This window comes from Eulemur rufifrons, chromosome 24, assembly GCF_041146395.1.
Source record: "Eulemur rufifrons isolate Redbay chromosome 24, OSU_ERuf_1, whole genome shotgun sequence".
Taxonomy (NCBI): domain Eukaryota; kingdom Metazoa; phylum Chordata; class Mammalia; order Primates; family Lemuridae; genus Eulemur; species Eulemur rufifrons.
In genome coordinates, this window is record NC_091006.1 from 13,201,756 (window position 1) to 13,215,043 (window position 13,288).

Sequence of the window (13,288 nt, forward strand, 5' to 3'; positions counted from 1 at the left end):
AATATATAGAAAAAATTAGCCCGGCGCGGTGGTGCATGCCCGTAGTCCCAGCTACTCGGGAGGCTGAGGCAGAAGGATCGCTTGAGACCAGGAGTTTGAGGTTGCTGTGAGCTAGGCTGACGCCATGGCACTCTAGCCCGGGCAACAGTGAGACTCTGTATCAAAAACAAAACAAACAAACTTAGAACAGTTGTATAAAGGGCTTGGGATTAAATGTATTGACGGCTGATTCCTATTCCTGACTGGTTTCGGGACCCCAGATAAGCCCGCCCTCTCTCTGAGCCTCTCACTGCTTCAGTTTTTTCCCCTAGGTAAATGGATACAAGATCCCTTGTTCTTCCAAACTCCCCTCGGAGGCCGGGAGAATCCACCGAAGGGACGAGGAGCGCTAGTTCCTTTGAGCCAATCGGTGGTGCCTAAAGCCCTGCCTTTCTCCCAACCCGTGGGCCAATTGCAGTGTTCTCCTTGAGGCCAGCCGCTTGGCGAGGGCTGGCCAAAGGCCTAGTGACGTCACGTTTTGGCTAAACCAATAGTAGCGATTAAAAGGCGGGTCGTTTTGGTGATGGACAGCTCTGTCCAAGGCGTCTGCTTAGCGCGGGGCCCGCCGGGAAGTTTTGAGGCGGTGCTGGGGGAAAAGGGCGGGCACTCCTGGTTGACTTTACCCAATCACCAGTCGCGCTTCTTGCAATAGACGGGCAGTTGTCCCCATCCTGGTCGACTTGAGGGGGCGGGACCCTGAACGCTAGCCTGGGCAAACCTCTGACCTTTGACGGGCGTGTTCTCGAGCCAATTGATAGACGGTATTCTCAGACGTGCCGCCTTCACTACCAATGAAATCTTCCGGCGGGGTCGCGGTAGGCGGGCCGTAGACCCCTCCGCTATAAAGCGGTCCGGGGGAGTGAGTAGAAAGGGGGGGTCTAGACGGCCGGAGGAGGAGTAGGTGTGGGTGAAGATGGCGGCAGCCGAGCCCGCGAACTGCATCATGGAGGTGAGTGTCTGGAGCGCCGATGGGGGCGGGGGCCTGCTTGGGGGTCGGTGTTTTATGTCTCCGTCGTGGGGAAAGGGCTCTAGGTCGGCGAATTAGGGATGAAGATCCTCAGCCACACGGAGGGGGCGCCGCACGCCCCGGATCCAGGGATATCGTTCGAGGTGGGGGTTCCCTAGCTTTTGGGGGCCTTCGGCATCCGGCCTAGCCGAAGGTATTTCATCCGTCTTACGTAGATGAGGGCTGGGGGCGCTTCCGGCCAGGCCCCCACGTGGCCACGGCGCGGTGGGTGGGGAGGGGGTGTGCCGAGCCCGGTGGCCCGGCGGGCTCCACGTGCCGGACAAAGGCCCCGCCCCCGACTGGGGAGGGCCGCCTGGGGGTGCGGAGGGGGGCTCAGATCCCTCCTTCTGAGGCCCCCAGCTCTGCTCCCGGGGTCCAGGACACACGGGTGGAATTTCCCTGGGGCCCTCCACGATGTAGGGAAGAGTGTCTTGCGAGGGGGCAGTGCTTCTCAACCCTTCACAGCCCGCTTCCAAGGTCCCGGGGGATCTGCTGGGGCATCGGTCTAGGCATTGTGCACTCTGGGTTTGGGACTGGAGGAAGATGAAGAATTGGTCTTCCACCTCCCTTTCCTGTCTTTGAATTATCCCCACCCCCGCCCGGGGCTTTAGGAGTTACGGAGGATGGGGCATGCCCCTGTGACCTCCCTTTGGGTGGTGGTGGGTCATCTAGATGGAGGAGATCCTTCCCAATAAGGCGCCGTGCACCCCCTTGTGGCCATTTCTGGATGTGTGGGAGGGACATCTTTTTCATGGGGCGTGTCCCTAAGCCCACCTCCTTGTTGGATCCCTCCCAGGCCGGCGGAGGGAGGGCATGTCTGCTGGGAAGGAGTTGTGATGGGATTTGCACAGGCTGTGGCCTTTACTCTCTAGTGGAGCCTTTTCTCTCTCGGGCCTTTGTGAGGATGAGAGATGACCTCTCCTCTCTGAAGCTCTGTGGGGAGTGGGGGTCCTGAGCCTGGGAGTCTGAAATGGTTTGCAGTGAGGTTTGGTTCTTATGCAGCTGTGTGGGGGAGGTTTCGGTCTTGCATTTCACGCCTTCTGGGGCTGGCTTGTCTGGTGGTAGTATCAGTGGTACTGAGAAATGGGTCCCAGTGGGAAATCCCCTCCCCAGCCACCCTTTGTACAGGCGTCCTCACTGGCTTGGAAGAATTTGGAGGGGGGTGCTTGGAACCCAATGGGTCATTCCCTGAGACTTTGCTCTTCTTGAAGCCTTGGAAAGTGGTCACATCTAGAAGAGATGTAATCGGACGGGGCCTCTGTCCCTCCACCCTTTACCCTGTAACACTGTCTGGAGGGGGAGGGCAGCGCCCAAGATGCATGCCATTGGGGGCAGCTCCCAGGGGTCACTCCAGTGACCCTCCCCACACACACACACACACACACACACACCACTCTCTTGGCTCGATCCTACACCAGGGGCTCTATGGGTGGAGGAAACAAGGAAACATCTTCCCCAGAGGTTGACTCAGGCTTGGCCTCACACCTGGGGGTCTTCAGGGCCTGGGATGGGTGTCTGAATGGGGGCCATGGGCTCTGACTCGCCAAGCCACATTCTGGAGCCCTCGCTTTCTTAAGAGGGTCCATAAACTGGCCATCCTCCCTGGGACTCTACCTTCCTGGATAGAGGATAATAGTGAGGAGGTTGGTTCCAACTCATTTTGTCTGGGGCTCCTGAGCGCAGGTCAGGAGCCAGGGGCTGTGGTACCAGCTCTGGTGGGGGTGCCTGTGGACCACTCCTCTTTTCTGAAATCCTCTCAGATGAGAGACTGGTTTGCAGAACTGGCAGATGCCCTGGGTGCATACCCTGCCAGCCCCCTCCCTCCAGTTATTCATGGCACCCCAGGATGGGGGGGGTGTTAGGAAGTGTCACCCAATATGAGGGGATTAGGTGGTGAGGGGGAGCGACAGCTGGCGGTGCCTGTGTGCCCGGAGGGTGCCAGTTCCTCTGGTCTGGATGGGGGAGGTGTGTGTGGTCAGCTGCCTGGCCAGAGTAGGGCAACGTGGGGGCTGGCCACCGTCTCTCCAGCCACAGCTGGGATAGGAGACCCCCATGTCTCCCCAACTCCTCCCTTCCCTTTCTCAATAGCCCTGCTTCATCACCTATCCCCTCTGCCCCCACTCCCCACCAAGGAAAAGGAAAACTGCTGGAAACCCACTGCCCCAAGAGCCCAGGCCCCACTGCCTGGCCCTCTGCAGCCACTCCCAGTAGCTAATCCTTTCTCCCTGTTACTCTCTCCTAGAATTTTGTAGCCACCTTGGCTAATGGGATGAGCCTCCAGCCGCCTCTTGAAGAAGTAAATATCCTTTTGTGAGACCCCTCCCCACCCCCACCTCCACCCACATAAATATATCTTGCCACACATCTGGCCCTTTCTAAAAGTCTAACCATGTCCCTCTTGCTTCAAACCAGTTTACCCCATGCTGCAAAACACTCACTACAAACCCCTTCGGGTCCATGGCCCCCATCTGGCCTCCCCAGTGTCTACTTCCTTAACTCTGTCTCCAGCCCCTTTGCCTTTCTCTGTGTCTGTCCCAGTTCTGCTTCCCCTCCCCTCCCCAGCTGTGGGCTGAGCTAGAGACGGGGGCAGAGAGACTGGAGAGATGGTAGGCATGGCTGAGGTATTGGGGTGCTTCCCTGGATGGTGCTTTGGGGGGGGGTCCTGGAAGTGGAAAATGGGGTTGTTAGGTTTTGGGGCTCCTGGGGGAGGCAAGATGGCAGGTGGGGGCTGTAGGGTTGTCATGTTATGATTGGGGGGGGTCTGTACTACTCTTCAGGGATAAAGTAGGGACCTGAAGGTTTAAGAGGCTGTGGGGAGCCCCCAGATTTGACCCATGCTCCCATCGGCCCCCTCCCAGGTTTCCTGCGGCCAGGCAGAAAGCAGTGAGAAGCCCAATGCTGAGGACATGACGTCCAAAGATTACTACTTTGACTCCTATGCACACTTTGGCATCCATGAGGTGAGTGTGGATGGTTCTCGAGGCTGGTGAATCTAGGGGTTAAATGTTGGGGAGGGGGTGGGACTTAAGTCCCCACGCATGCGCGCACTGCTTTCCCTGGCAGCAGGCTTTCCTTCTGCTGTGCACACCCCGGGGTCACCTCTCCCAGCCGTTGCCTTGGAGACCGAGGTTATCCTGGTGCTTTGGGGGGACCCTCGCTGAAGGCCGTGGTGGGATTGCGCATGCGCACCTGAGACCTCAGCCCGCGGTCAGGCAGGGCCTGCTGGTCTCTGCCGCCCTCTAGCGACCAGCGTTGGGATTGTGTCCCAGCTGCTCTTGCCCTGACAGCTTCTGGACCCTTTTGACTGAGGAGACTGAGGTCCCAGAATGCACCTGGGGTGGCATTCTAAGGAATTTCTTGTTTCCATGAGGCCTTTTCATAAAATTGTGGTAAAATGAACATACTATAAAATTACCAGTTTTTTAAGTGTACAGTTCAGTGGCATTAAGTCACTGAGGACTTTTAAAAGCCAAGAATTGCCGGGGCTTCGGTGGCAATGGTAGAATCTGGCTCAGATGGGAGTTTAATCCATCTAATCTGATTTTACAGCTAGAGAAACCGCGGTGCACGGAAGGGAAGTGGGAGGGCCGAGCTCTGGTCCTCCAAACCATTGTGTGTTGGAGGCCAGGGCACCTGTTTTCCAGCGGGGACTGTGGCCCCGCTCATGGCGCCCTGCACCTCTCTCCCCAGGAGATGCTGAAGGATGAGGTGCGTACCCTCACCTACCGTAACTCCATGTTCCACAACCGGCACCTCTTTAAGGACAAGGTGGTGCTGGACGTGGGCTCAGGCACGGGGATCCTGTGCATGTTCGCTGCCAAGGCCGGGGCCCGCAAGGTCATCGGGGTGAGTCTCCTGGGTGGCCAGGTGGACCTGAGCCTGGAGGGTGGAGAGGGGACTGGATGGAGGAGGGCGGTGGCTGAGGATGGGACCCCGGGAGGTCTCACCCTCCCTTCTTCCTGGGCCCTCAGATCGAGTGTTCCAGTATCTCTGATTATGCGGTGAAGATCGTGAAAGCCAACAAGTTAGACCACGGTGAGGCCAGAAAGAGAATGGGTTTGTGGGAATGGAGTGGGTGATTCCCAGCTTCGCCAGGACCTGTGGCAAGGGAGTCGGGGGGCCACTGATGGGCCACAGATGCAGCTGTGCCTCCCCCATGGCCTTCTGGGCTGCTGGCAGCCTGAGAATCCGAGTGTCGAAGTCACAAGCTTAAGACTTCAGTCTTAAAATTAGGGCAAGAAGCACTCTCTTGTTTCTTGAATGAACAATAGTCACGTGGGTGACAGCCGAGGGCCTGCCATGAGAAATCTCCCATCTGCCTCTCAGCTGCCCTCCTCTGAGTTTAGCCAGTACCAGCTTCCAGAGAAGTCTGTACCTACAAGCCCATATGTATGCTCTTACATTCCCATGCCTAATTTTTATGCCAATAGCATTTCACACAAGTCTTTTGCCCTTTGCTTTTTTCACCTGCTTGTCGTGTAGTTAAACACGTTTCCGGATGTTGAGGCATCATGATTATTTGATGACTGCAGTCACGTGTACACACCACGGTATTTTCATCCAGTTTCCCACTGGTGGACATTTAAGCTGCTCTGAGATTTTTCTCCCACCCTCCCCCAACCCTGCACTTAATGTCATTTCACACACAAACCAGAATATCTGCGAGGTGAATTTGTAAAAGTGGATTGATTGCTTGCATCAGAAACTTCAGTTAGTAAGTTTGGTAGCTGTTGTCAAGTTGCCCTTGAGTTCCCACCAGCAAGGTGGAGGTGGGGAGGGGACTTGGGAAGGTGATAGATGTTCCAGATGTGTGGCCTTCTGGAAACTGCAGTGATTTGTTTTTTTTAAGAGACTGTTGTAATAAATCCGCAAATACCCATCACTCAGCTTTACGAATTCTCTCCATTTGAAGCAAATTCCAACTGTCATGTAATTTCCCCTGTAAATCCCTCTGTGTGCGTCTTGCCTAATAAGATATTTTGAGAATGTGACCGTGCTGTTATATGTGACATCAAACCTACCCCCGTGCTGCCCAGTCCACATAAAATTTGTGCTCCTGCCTCAAAAGTGTCCAGAGTGATATATAAATTTGAAAATGGAGTTAAGAGGGTGTGGCTTCAGCTCACAGAGTGCTATGACGACACCGAAATCCGGCCTCAGCCCTTGCTTTCAAAGACAAGGGCTGCTGCAAGTGGGGCCCCAGGCTGTAGGCCCCGGGTCAAAGGAGGAGCGGGCAGGCCTCCCGGGGCTGATGGTGGCTGCCCCTGTCCGCCCGCAGTGGTGACCATCATCAAGGGGAAGGTGGAGGAGGTGGAGCTGCCCTTGGAGAAGGTGGACATCATCATCAGCGAGTGGATGGGCTACTGCCTCTTCTACGAGTCCATGCTCAACACCGTGCTGTACGCCCGAGACAAGTGGCTGGTGAGGGCCCTGGCGGGGTGGCTGCACATCACACAGGCTGGGGCCTGGTGGCTGTGTCGAGTGCATTATCAGTCAAGGGCCAGACAAATGAGCCGCACTAGGTACTTCCCACAGGTACTGGGAGGCTGACAACCCAAAGTGGGTGTAACAGGCCTTGGAAGCCAAGCAGTGACAAGGAGATGAGGAGAAAGCCATAGCTGAGCAAAGGGATAGGGTGGTCCCGGGTGCTCATCTCTGAGCCGGCCACCCAGGGGAGAAGTGACTACGACCTGGTGAAGGATAGGAAGAAGCTGCAATGGATCTGGGGAGAAGAATGTTCTGGGTAGAGGAGACAGCCAGTGCAAAGGTCCTGGGGCAGAAGTGCATAGGCTGCGTGTGGAGCCTCAGGGAGGCAGAGTGGAGTGAAGGTCTAGGACAGCCACTGGAAGTTAGATTGCAGGTCAGGGCTGGTTGGGTGTGTGCAGAGCTTGTAGGGTCCTATGGGCCCCCATGAGGCTTTGCTTTTCCTCTCAGAGGAGCCAGGGAGGATCCGACAGGTACCCCTGGGTGCCCCCTGCCAGCTGTGTGGGAAATAGATGCAGGGATGCAGGCAGAAGCCTGGATTGCTGCGGAGTCCAAGTGGGAGTTGGCTTAGACCAGGGAGGGAGCAGAGTGGGCAGAGAGAGGCCAGGTTTTGGGGGGCAGTGTTGCCAAGGCCCCCAGCCCTCATGCCCTTGCCCTGGCTCTCCACAGGCGCCCGACGGCCTCATCTTCCCAGACCGAGCTACACTGTATGTGACCGCCATCGAGGACCGGCAGTACAAAGACTACAAGATCCACTGTGAGCGAGCGCCCGGGGAGCTGTGGGTGGGGCCTCGGCCGGGCTGCTGCGGCCTCACCTCCCCACTCCTGCCTCTCCAGGGTGGGAGAACGTGTACGGCTTTGACATGTCTTGCATCAAAGACGTGGCCATCAAGGAGCCCCTGGTGGACGTGGTGGACCCCAAGCAGCTGGTCACCAATGCCTGCCTCATAAAGGTGAGGGTGTGGGTGTGGCCAGGTGACCCCCAGGGCTGGAACCAAAGAAGGGCCATCCCCTTACCTCAGGGTCCAGACTGTTGGAATTTTACCTGTTACCTAGAGGTGGCGCTAGAGGCCCAGAGCAGCCACTTTGTCCTTAAAAGTCTTTTTGAGCCCTGCTTGGCCTTGGGCTCCGGGACACAGCAGTGAGCTAGACAGGCTGGCCCTGCCCCAGGGGGCTGGTCCTCTAGAAGGCGTGCCCGAAGCCATCAGCCAAAGGTCCATGCGCGCACAGGTCACTGATACAGACAGCGAGGTGGGATGTATGAGGTGGGCAGAGCCAGGTGGCAGGAGGGGTTGGTGTTGGGGGGTGGTGGGAGGGATGGTGGAGTGAAGGAGGGAGGAGGCAGGAAGGTGGGGCCCCCGCCCAGGCTGGATCAGGGAGGGACTTACGTGGGGGGTTGACGCAATCTGCGTGTCACGTTGGCTGATGTGTCAAGAAAGGCTGGGGGAAGGGCGAAGCAGGGAGCCCTGTTAGAGCTGCTGCAGGTGCCAGGCGGTCTGGCCAGGCAGCGGGAGGGAGCGGGTGGGTCCTGGACAGAGTTAGGGTGGAGCTGCCGGGGCTAGGTTTGGGTTCAGGAGAGAAGGGAGAAGGGGATCCAACATGGCACCCCGGACTGGATGGCAGGAGTGGGACAGGTGGCGTGAGAAATAAATCAGGAGCTCTGGGGCCTAAGGCCAGTGAGGGGAGACCAGTGGGAAGGGGACAGCATGGTCACAGGCCGGAGGAGAGTGGGCTTCTGGGCCGGGCAAGCGAGCACGGGGGTCGAAGGGGAGAGAGGAGGAGGGTGAAGCTGGGGGATGCTCCCAGGCGTGGGCTCACGGGGCCTGTCCCACAGGAGGTGGACATCTACACCGTCAAGGTGGAAGACCTGACCTTCACTTCTCCCTTCTGTCTGCAAGTGAAGCGGAACGACTACGTGCACGCCCTAGTGGCCTACTTCAACATCGAGTTCACGCGCTGCCATAAGAGGACCGGCTTTTCCACCAGTGAGGCTGCGGCGCAGCGCGGGCGGGCTGGGGGCGCCCACGGAGAGGAGAGGAGAGGCTGGTGGGGTTCAGGGACGATGAGGGGGTCGTGACAGAAACAGGTAGAGGGAGCCATGGGGACGCACACGTCTCCACACCAGCCCTGCCTTTTAACGGCCACATGACTTTGGGCAAGTGACCCAAGAGTGCTGTGCCTCAGTTTCCTCACCCATGAGGTGCTGGCACGGCCCCTATCTCCGATGGTGAGGCGGGGCCGCGGGCTGGGGTAGCAGGTCTAGGCCTGGCTGAGCCGTGCCCGCCCGCAGGTCCCGAGTCCCCGTACACACACTGGAAGCAGACAGTGTTCTACATGGAGGACTACCTGACGGTGAAGACGGGCGAGGAGATCTTCGGCACCATCGGCATGCGGCCTAACGCCAAGAACAACGTGAGGCCCCTGGGGAGCTGGGGGGGGGGGGCCTGGGTGACTGCCTCTGCCTGTTCTGGGGTCCCCGAGCCCCTTAGCCCCAGGCCTGTGTCCACAGCAGGACTTTATTGAGCCTCTACTGGGAGCCAGGCCTGGGGGCTCAGGCCAAATCCCTACCTGCCTGATGCTAGCCAAGCAGAATGGTGACAGGGTGACAGGGTACATGGCATTTGGAAGTGACCCCTATGGAGCTAGGAGCAGGGCAGACAGGTGTCGCTGTGGGTGGCGGTGGGCTTCAGGGTGAGAGGCAGCCTCGGGTAGAGCCAACGGGACCTCTCGGCCCGGGTGTGGCGTGAGAGGAAAGGAGGGGTTTGGTTTTGTTTCGTTTTTCCTTTTTTCTCCTAAGCATCTGGCAGGATGGAGCTGCCATCACCTGATACAGGGGGTTCCCGGGAGATGCTGGGGGGGTGGCGAGGTCTGGAGATGGGCAGCCGGGGCCTCGGGCGGGAGGCCAGGTGCGCTCTGGGTGGCGATGGCACGTGGGCCCTGGGTGGCGGCCCAGAGTGGACCCACGTTCTGACCCAGGGAGATGAAAGCCAGTTAAAACAGCACTTCTGAACCAGGGGTGATTTCTCTGCCCCCCACAAGGCTGTTTGTCACTGTCTGGAGACAGTGTGATGTCACGCCTGGAGAAGGGGGCTCCAGGCATGTGGTGGGCAGAGGCCGAGGATGCTGGTAAACATCCCACAACCACGGGACACCCCCCAGGGAAGACTGACCTAGCCCACAGTGACAGTGATGCCCAGGTGGAGAAGCCCCAAGTGAAAGAGACACCAGGGGAAAGAGGAGCAGTCATTGGGGCCATTGGTGACTTTGCGCTGGCCTTCCCGTATGCCACGTGCCAGGGGTGGGGGGCTTCTAGGAAACTTGGGAGGGGAGGAAGTGGAGACGGTGGGCTGGGACCAATGAGCTTGGCTGCAAAGTCTTGCTGGAGGAGGAAGTGGGCTTGAGAGGTTTGCTTTTTTATAAAAGAAGGAAGAAACAACTGCTTTGCTGATGGGAATGGCCTTCATGGGGACTATCTTGTGATGCAGGAGATAGCAAGGGACAGCTGGGCTCTGCCCCCAAGGGGGCTGGTTTGGCTGGGGACCAAGTAGATTTGGAGATGCCCACATGCAGCTGTCACTGGAGTCAGGGTGCAGGGCAGATGTTGGGGGGGGACCAGCAGCTGGGGTCACCAGCGTGGAGGTGAGCAGAAAGCAGGATCCGGATGAGTCTTGGGGACAGTGTGTTGACGCGGGGCCTGCACCCCTTCTGCCGCCACCTCCTGACTGTGCCGTGGTTCTGGTCTCTGCCTGCCTGCCCCGTGGAGGTCGTGTTCCTCATGCCTATGCTCTCCCCACAGCGGGACCTGGACTTCACCATTGACCTGGATTTCAAAGGCCAGCTGTGCGAGCTGTCCTGCTCCACCGACTACCGGATGCGCTGAGGCGGCTGTGGCGTTCATAGGCGGCGTTCATAGGCGGTTTCGGGGCTCCCCCTTCCTCTCCCTCCCTCCTGAAGAAGGGGGTTTTAGAGGCTTGGGCTGGGGGGGGATGGGGGGGTACATTGTGACTGTGTTTTTTCATAACTTATGTTTTTATATGGTTGCATTTACCCCAATAAATCCTCAGCTGGGACCCGGCTCGGCTTCCTGGGGGCAGAGTGGGGTCGGGGTTCCCTTCGCAGGGGCTGAGATGCGAGCCTGAGCAGCCAAGAGGACCAGACTCGGGTACACACCGGTGGCTGCAGTTCTGGGCCCCACTTTCTCTGGGTCTCTCCGTCATCCCCCTCCTCCCCCCCATCTCTACGTCCCTCACTCCCCTTCCTGGGGTCTCTGCCCTCCAGTTCTTGCTCAGGGTCTTTGTCCAAACTCTTCCCCTTATCCCTCTCCTGAGGTGTGCCCTCCCCTCTGAGACCTGTGTCCTGCACCAGTGGGCAGGGCTGAGCTCTCCAGCTGCCCTGCCAGGCTCGGTGGGGGTGGGGGTGGATTCCCAGCACAGCTGGGCCCTCAAGTTTCCCAGAAGACTGTCTCCCGCCTCCTCCCAACCCTCACATTGTTCCTCTCCCTGGCTGTTTTTTCCTGTTCAGGACCCTCCAAGGCCAGCTGGCAGTGAGTGGTGACCAGCCCTCTCTGCAGCTGGGGAAACTGAGTCATGGAGGTTGTCCCTGCCTCTTCCCCCAGCATGGCCTAGAGCTTGGGGACAGAGAGTTGCCCTCTATGGAGGCTGATGGGAGGTGCAGCGTAGAGGCGGCAAGGTCTGCCCACTTTACAGACGTGGACGTTGAGGCCCTGCTGACCAGCCCCTGGCAGCGCCCCATCCTGCCTCTGCTGCAGGCCTGATGTCTGCCCCTGCCCTTCCACTCCCAGCGCCTGTGGACGGAGGCCGTGGCCCCCAGAACACTTCACACACCTAGATGGCCCAGCACACCATCCATGTCGTTACACAGCCCTGTCTGCACCAGATCTGGTACATCTGAGCCCTGGGCCAGCGGGCACCTCGCACCTGTTAAACCTCTTCCTCCTTTTCCAGGATGGAACACTGCTAGCGCCCAGTCTCCCTTTAACACCCCTCCAGCCCGCCCTGTCTGCACTTGCCCCATGTCGCCCAACCCCTTTTCTGGAAGTCGCCTGGTCCCTGAAACTCCAGGGTCTTCCCACGGTGTATAGAGGGCGGCTCCCTGACGGGGTGGGGGTGAGGGTGAGGTCCAGTACACTGGGGCCCAGGGCTTTTCCGCCCCCACGCCTTTTTCCTGGAAGTCCCGCTTTGTCACCACCTAGAGGTGTCATCGCCCCGCCCCTTTTCCCGACGCCTTAAAGGGATCGGGTCTCCGGAGTCCTCCCAGGGGCATAGCCAGCGGCGGTGTGACTCGCACGCCCAGTGACGGCTCTGAGGCTGCGGTGCAGGAGGCGGGGGATCTAGGTTCGAATCCTGGCCCTCTGGCGTGGTGTGGCCTCTTCTACTCGTAGACTTGACCTCAGTTTTCCCTGCCTGGGAAGTGGGGACTGGCCCTGAGTCCTCGCTCTGAAGCGGACGCTCGGAAGGAAGAGACCCTGGGCACGGGGAGGGGGCGGGGCCGCACCCCGGAGGGGCCGCTTCACCTGCCGGTTTGCTGATCCCGACCCGCCCTGCCCCTCGATGGCCGCTCGCATCCTCGTCCTGGTGATGCTCCTCGTCTCCGCCCAAGGGGACCCGGACTCCGCGGGCAGGTGAGAGGCCAGCTGGCAGCCGGGACAGGACGGGAAAAAGGGCATCAGGGGCGCGCGCCCTGTTCCGGTCACAGTTTTCCGCGTCTGTGGAATGGGCAGATCTGTGAGCGCGCCCCGGGGGTCTTGGGAGTTCTGGGTGCCCTTCCCCACCACGCCTCCTTGCTCGATTCTGTTCGAATCCCGTTTTCTCCCACGCTCCCTCCCCAGGCGGCCCTGGCAGCAGGTCGCCCAGCACCGCGGGCGCCTATGTTCCCTGGGCACGTGCCAGACGCACCGCCTGCCGGAGATCATATACTGGCTCCGCTCTGCCTCCACCAAGGAGCCCTCCGGGAAGGCCAGCCGCAAGCCCCAGGACCCCCACGGCTACGGGCGCCGGCGGCGGCGGCGGCGCGAGGTGAAAGCCCTGCTCCATCTCCAGGACCACCGCCTGCAGCAGGGCGGCCAGCGGAGTCCCCGGATCGCCGGGTGACCTCGGACAAGTCTCCTTGCCTGGCTTCAGTTTGCCCATCTGTGTATTGGGGTCACTACCCAATTTCCCCCCCAACCCCGCCCTCCGAGATTGTCTTCCTCACCCCCACCCCTGGCTGTGACTGGGCTGGACCCAGGGGCACACCGCACCCAGCCTGGACAAAGAATACTGGCGTCCCGAGGCGAATAAAACAAGAGTTGTGCGTTTCAGTCTCCGCTTGTCTGTGACCATTTCAGCCTCAATCTGGGCTAGTCTCTTAACACACTCTCCCTCTCTTTTATGGGCTCCTTCTCCCCCACGGAAGTCCCTCTGACTGTCTAACTTGCCACTGTAGCGCCTCCATCGTGCCAGCTCAATCCGTGCGGCTTCCGTGGGTGGGTTTGGTGGGCCGGCCGGGCCCAGAGCATCCTTCCTCCCTCCCCAGCGAAAGGGGACTGAGATTCGCTCCTGCACCCAGAGGTGGGCTGTGAGTCCAAACCGCCTCGACCCTGGCAGAGAAAGGAGAGCAAGAGACAAAGAGCGGAGTGGGCAGCCCAAGAACCCGGGGTTCCCACTAGCTGCGCGGAACGGGGGAGGCTCGATGCTGGAGACTCGGGACGGGTAAAAGAAGACTGAGGGCCGGGGATCGAACGGAGGGAGGGGATTGGAC

At 59.4% G+C, this 13,288-nt stretch overlaps 2 protein-coding genes across 6 annotated transcripts; both read left to right on the forward strand.

Moving 5' to 3' along the window:
• Positions 1-930: 930 nt before the first annotated feature.
• PRMT1 (protein arginine methyltransferase 1) lies at positions 931-10,598 on the forward strand. 5 transcript variants are annotated; one of them, XM_069457037.1, is made up of 11 exons: positions 931-988; positions 3,288-3,341; positions 3,904-4,005; positions 4,736-4,891; positions 5,017-5,080; positions 6,324-6,466; positions 7,199-7,286; positions 7,367-7,482; positions 8,364-8,514; positions 8,820-8,941; positions 10,326-10,598. In XM_069457037.1, exons 1-11 carry the CDS (start codon positions 953-955, stop codon positions 10,407-10,409), a joined length of 1,116 nt encoding a protein of 371 aa, XP_069313138.1. In that variant the 5' UTR covers positions 931-952; the 3' UTR covers positions 10,410-10,598. The 5 variants fall into 5 exon arrangements, with proteins under 5 accessions (XP_069313138.1, XP_069313139.1, XP_069313142.1 ...); XM_069457038.1 differs by lacking the exon at positions 3,288-3,341; XM_069457039.1 differs by lacking the exons at positions 931-988; positions 3,288-3,341 and adding an exon at positions 3,569-3,651 and having other exon boundaries at positions 10,326-10,424.
• Positions 10,599-11,641: 1,043 nt separating this feature from the next.
• Positions 11,642-12,639, forward strand: ADM5 (adrenomedullin 5 (putative)). The gene is made up of 2 exons (XM_069456918.1): positions 11,642-12,170; positions 12,378-12,639. Exons 1-2 carry the CDS (start codon positions 12,100-12,102, stop codon positions 12,637-12,639), a joined length of 333 nt encoding a protein of 110 aa, XP_069313019.1. The 5' UTR covers positions 11,642-12,099.
• Positions 12,640-13,288: the final 649 nt, after the last annotated feature.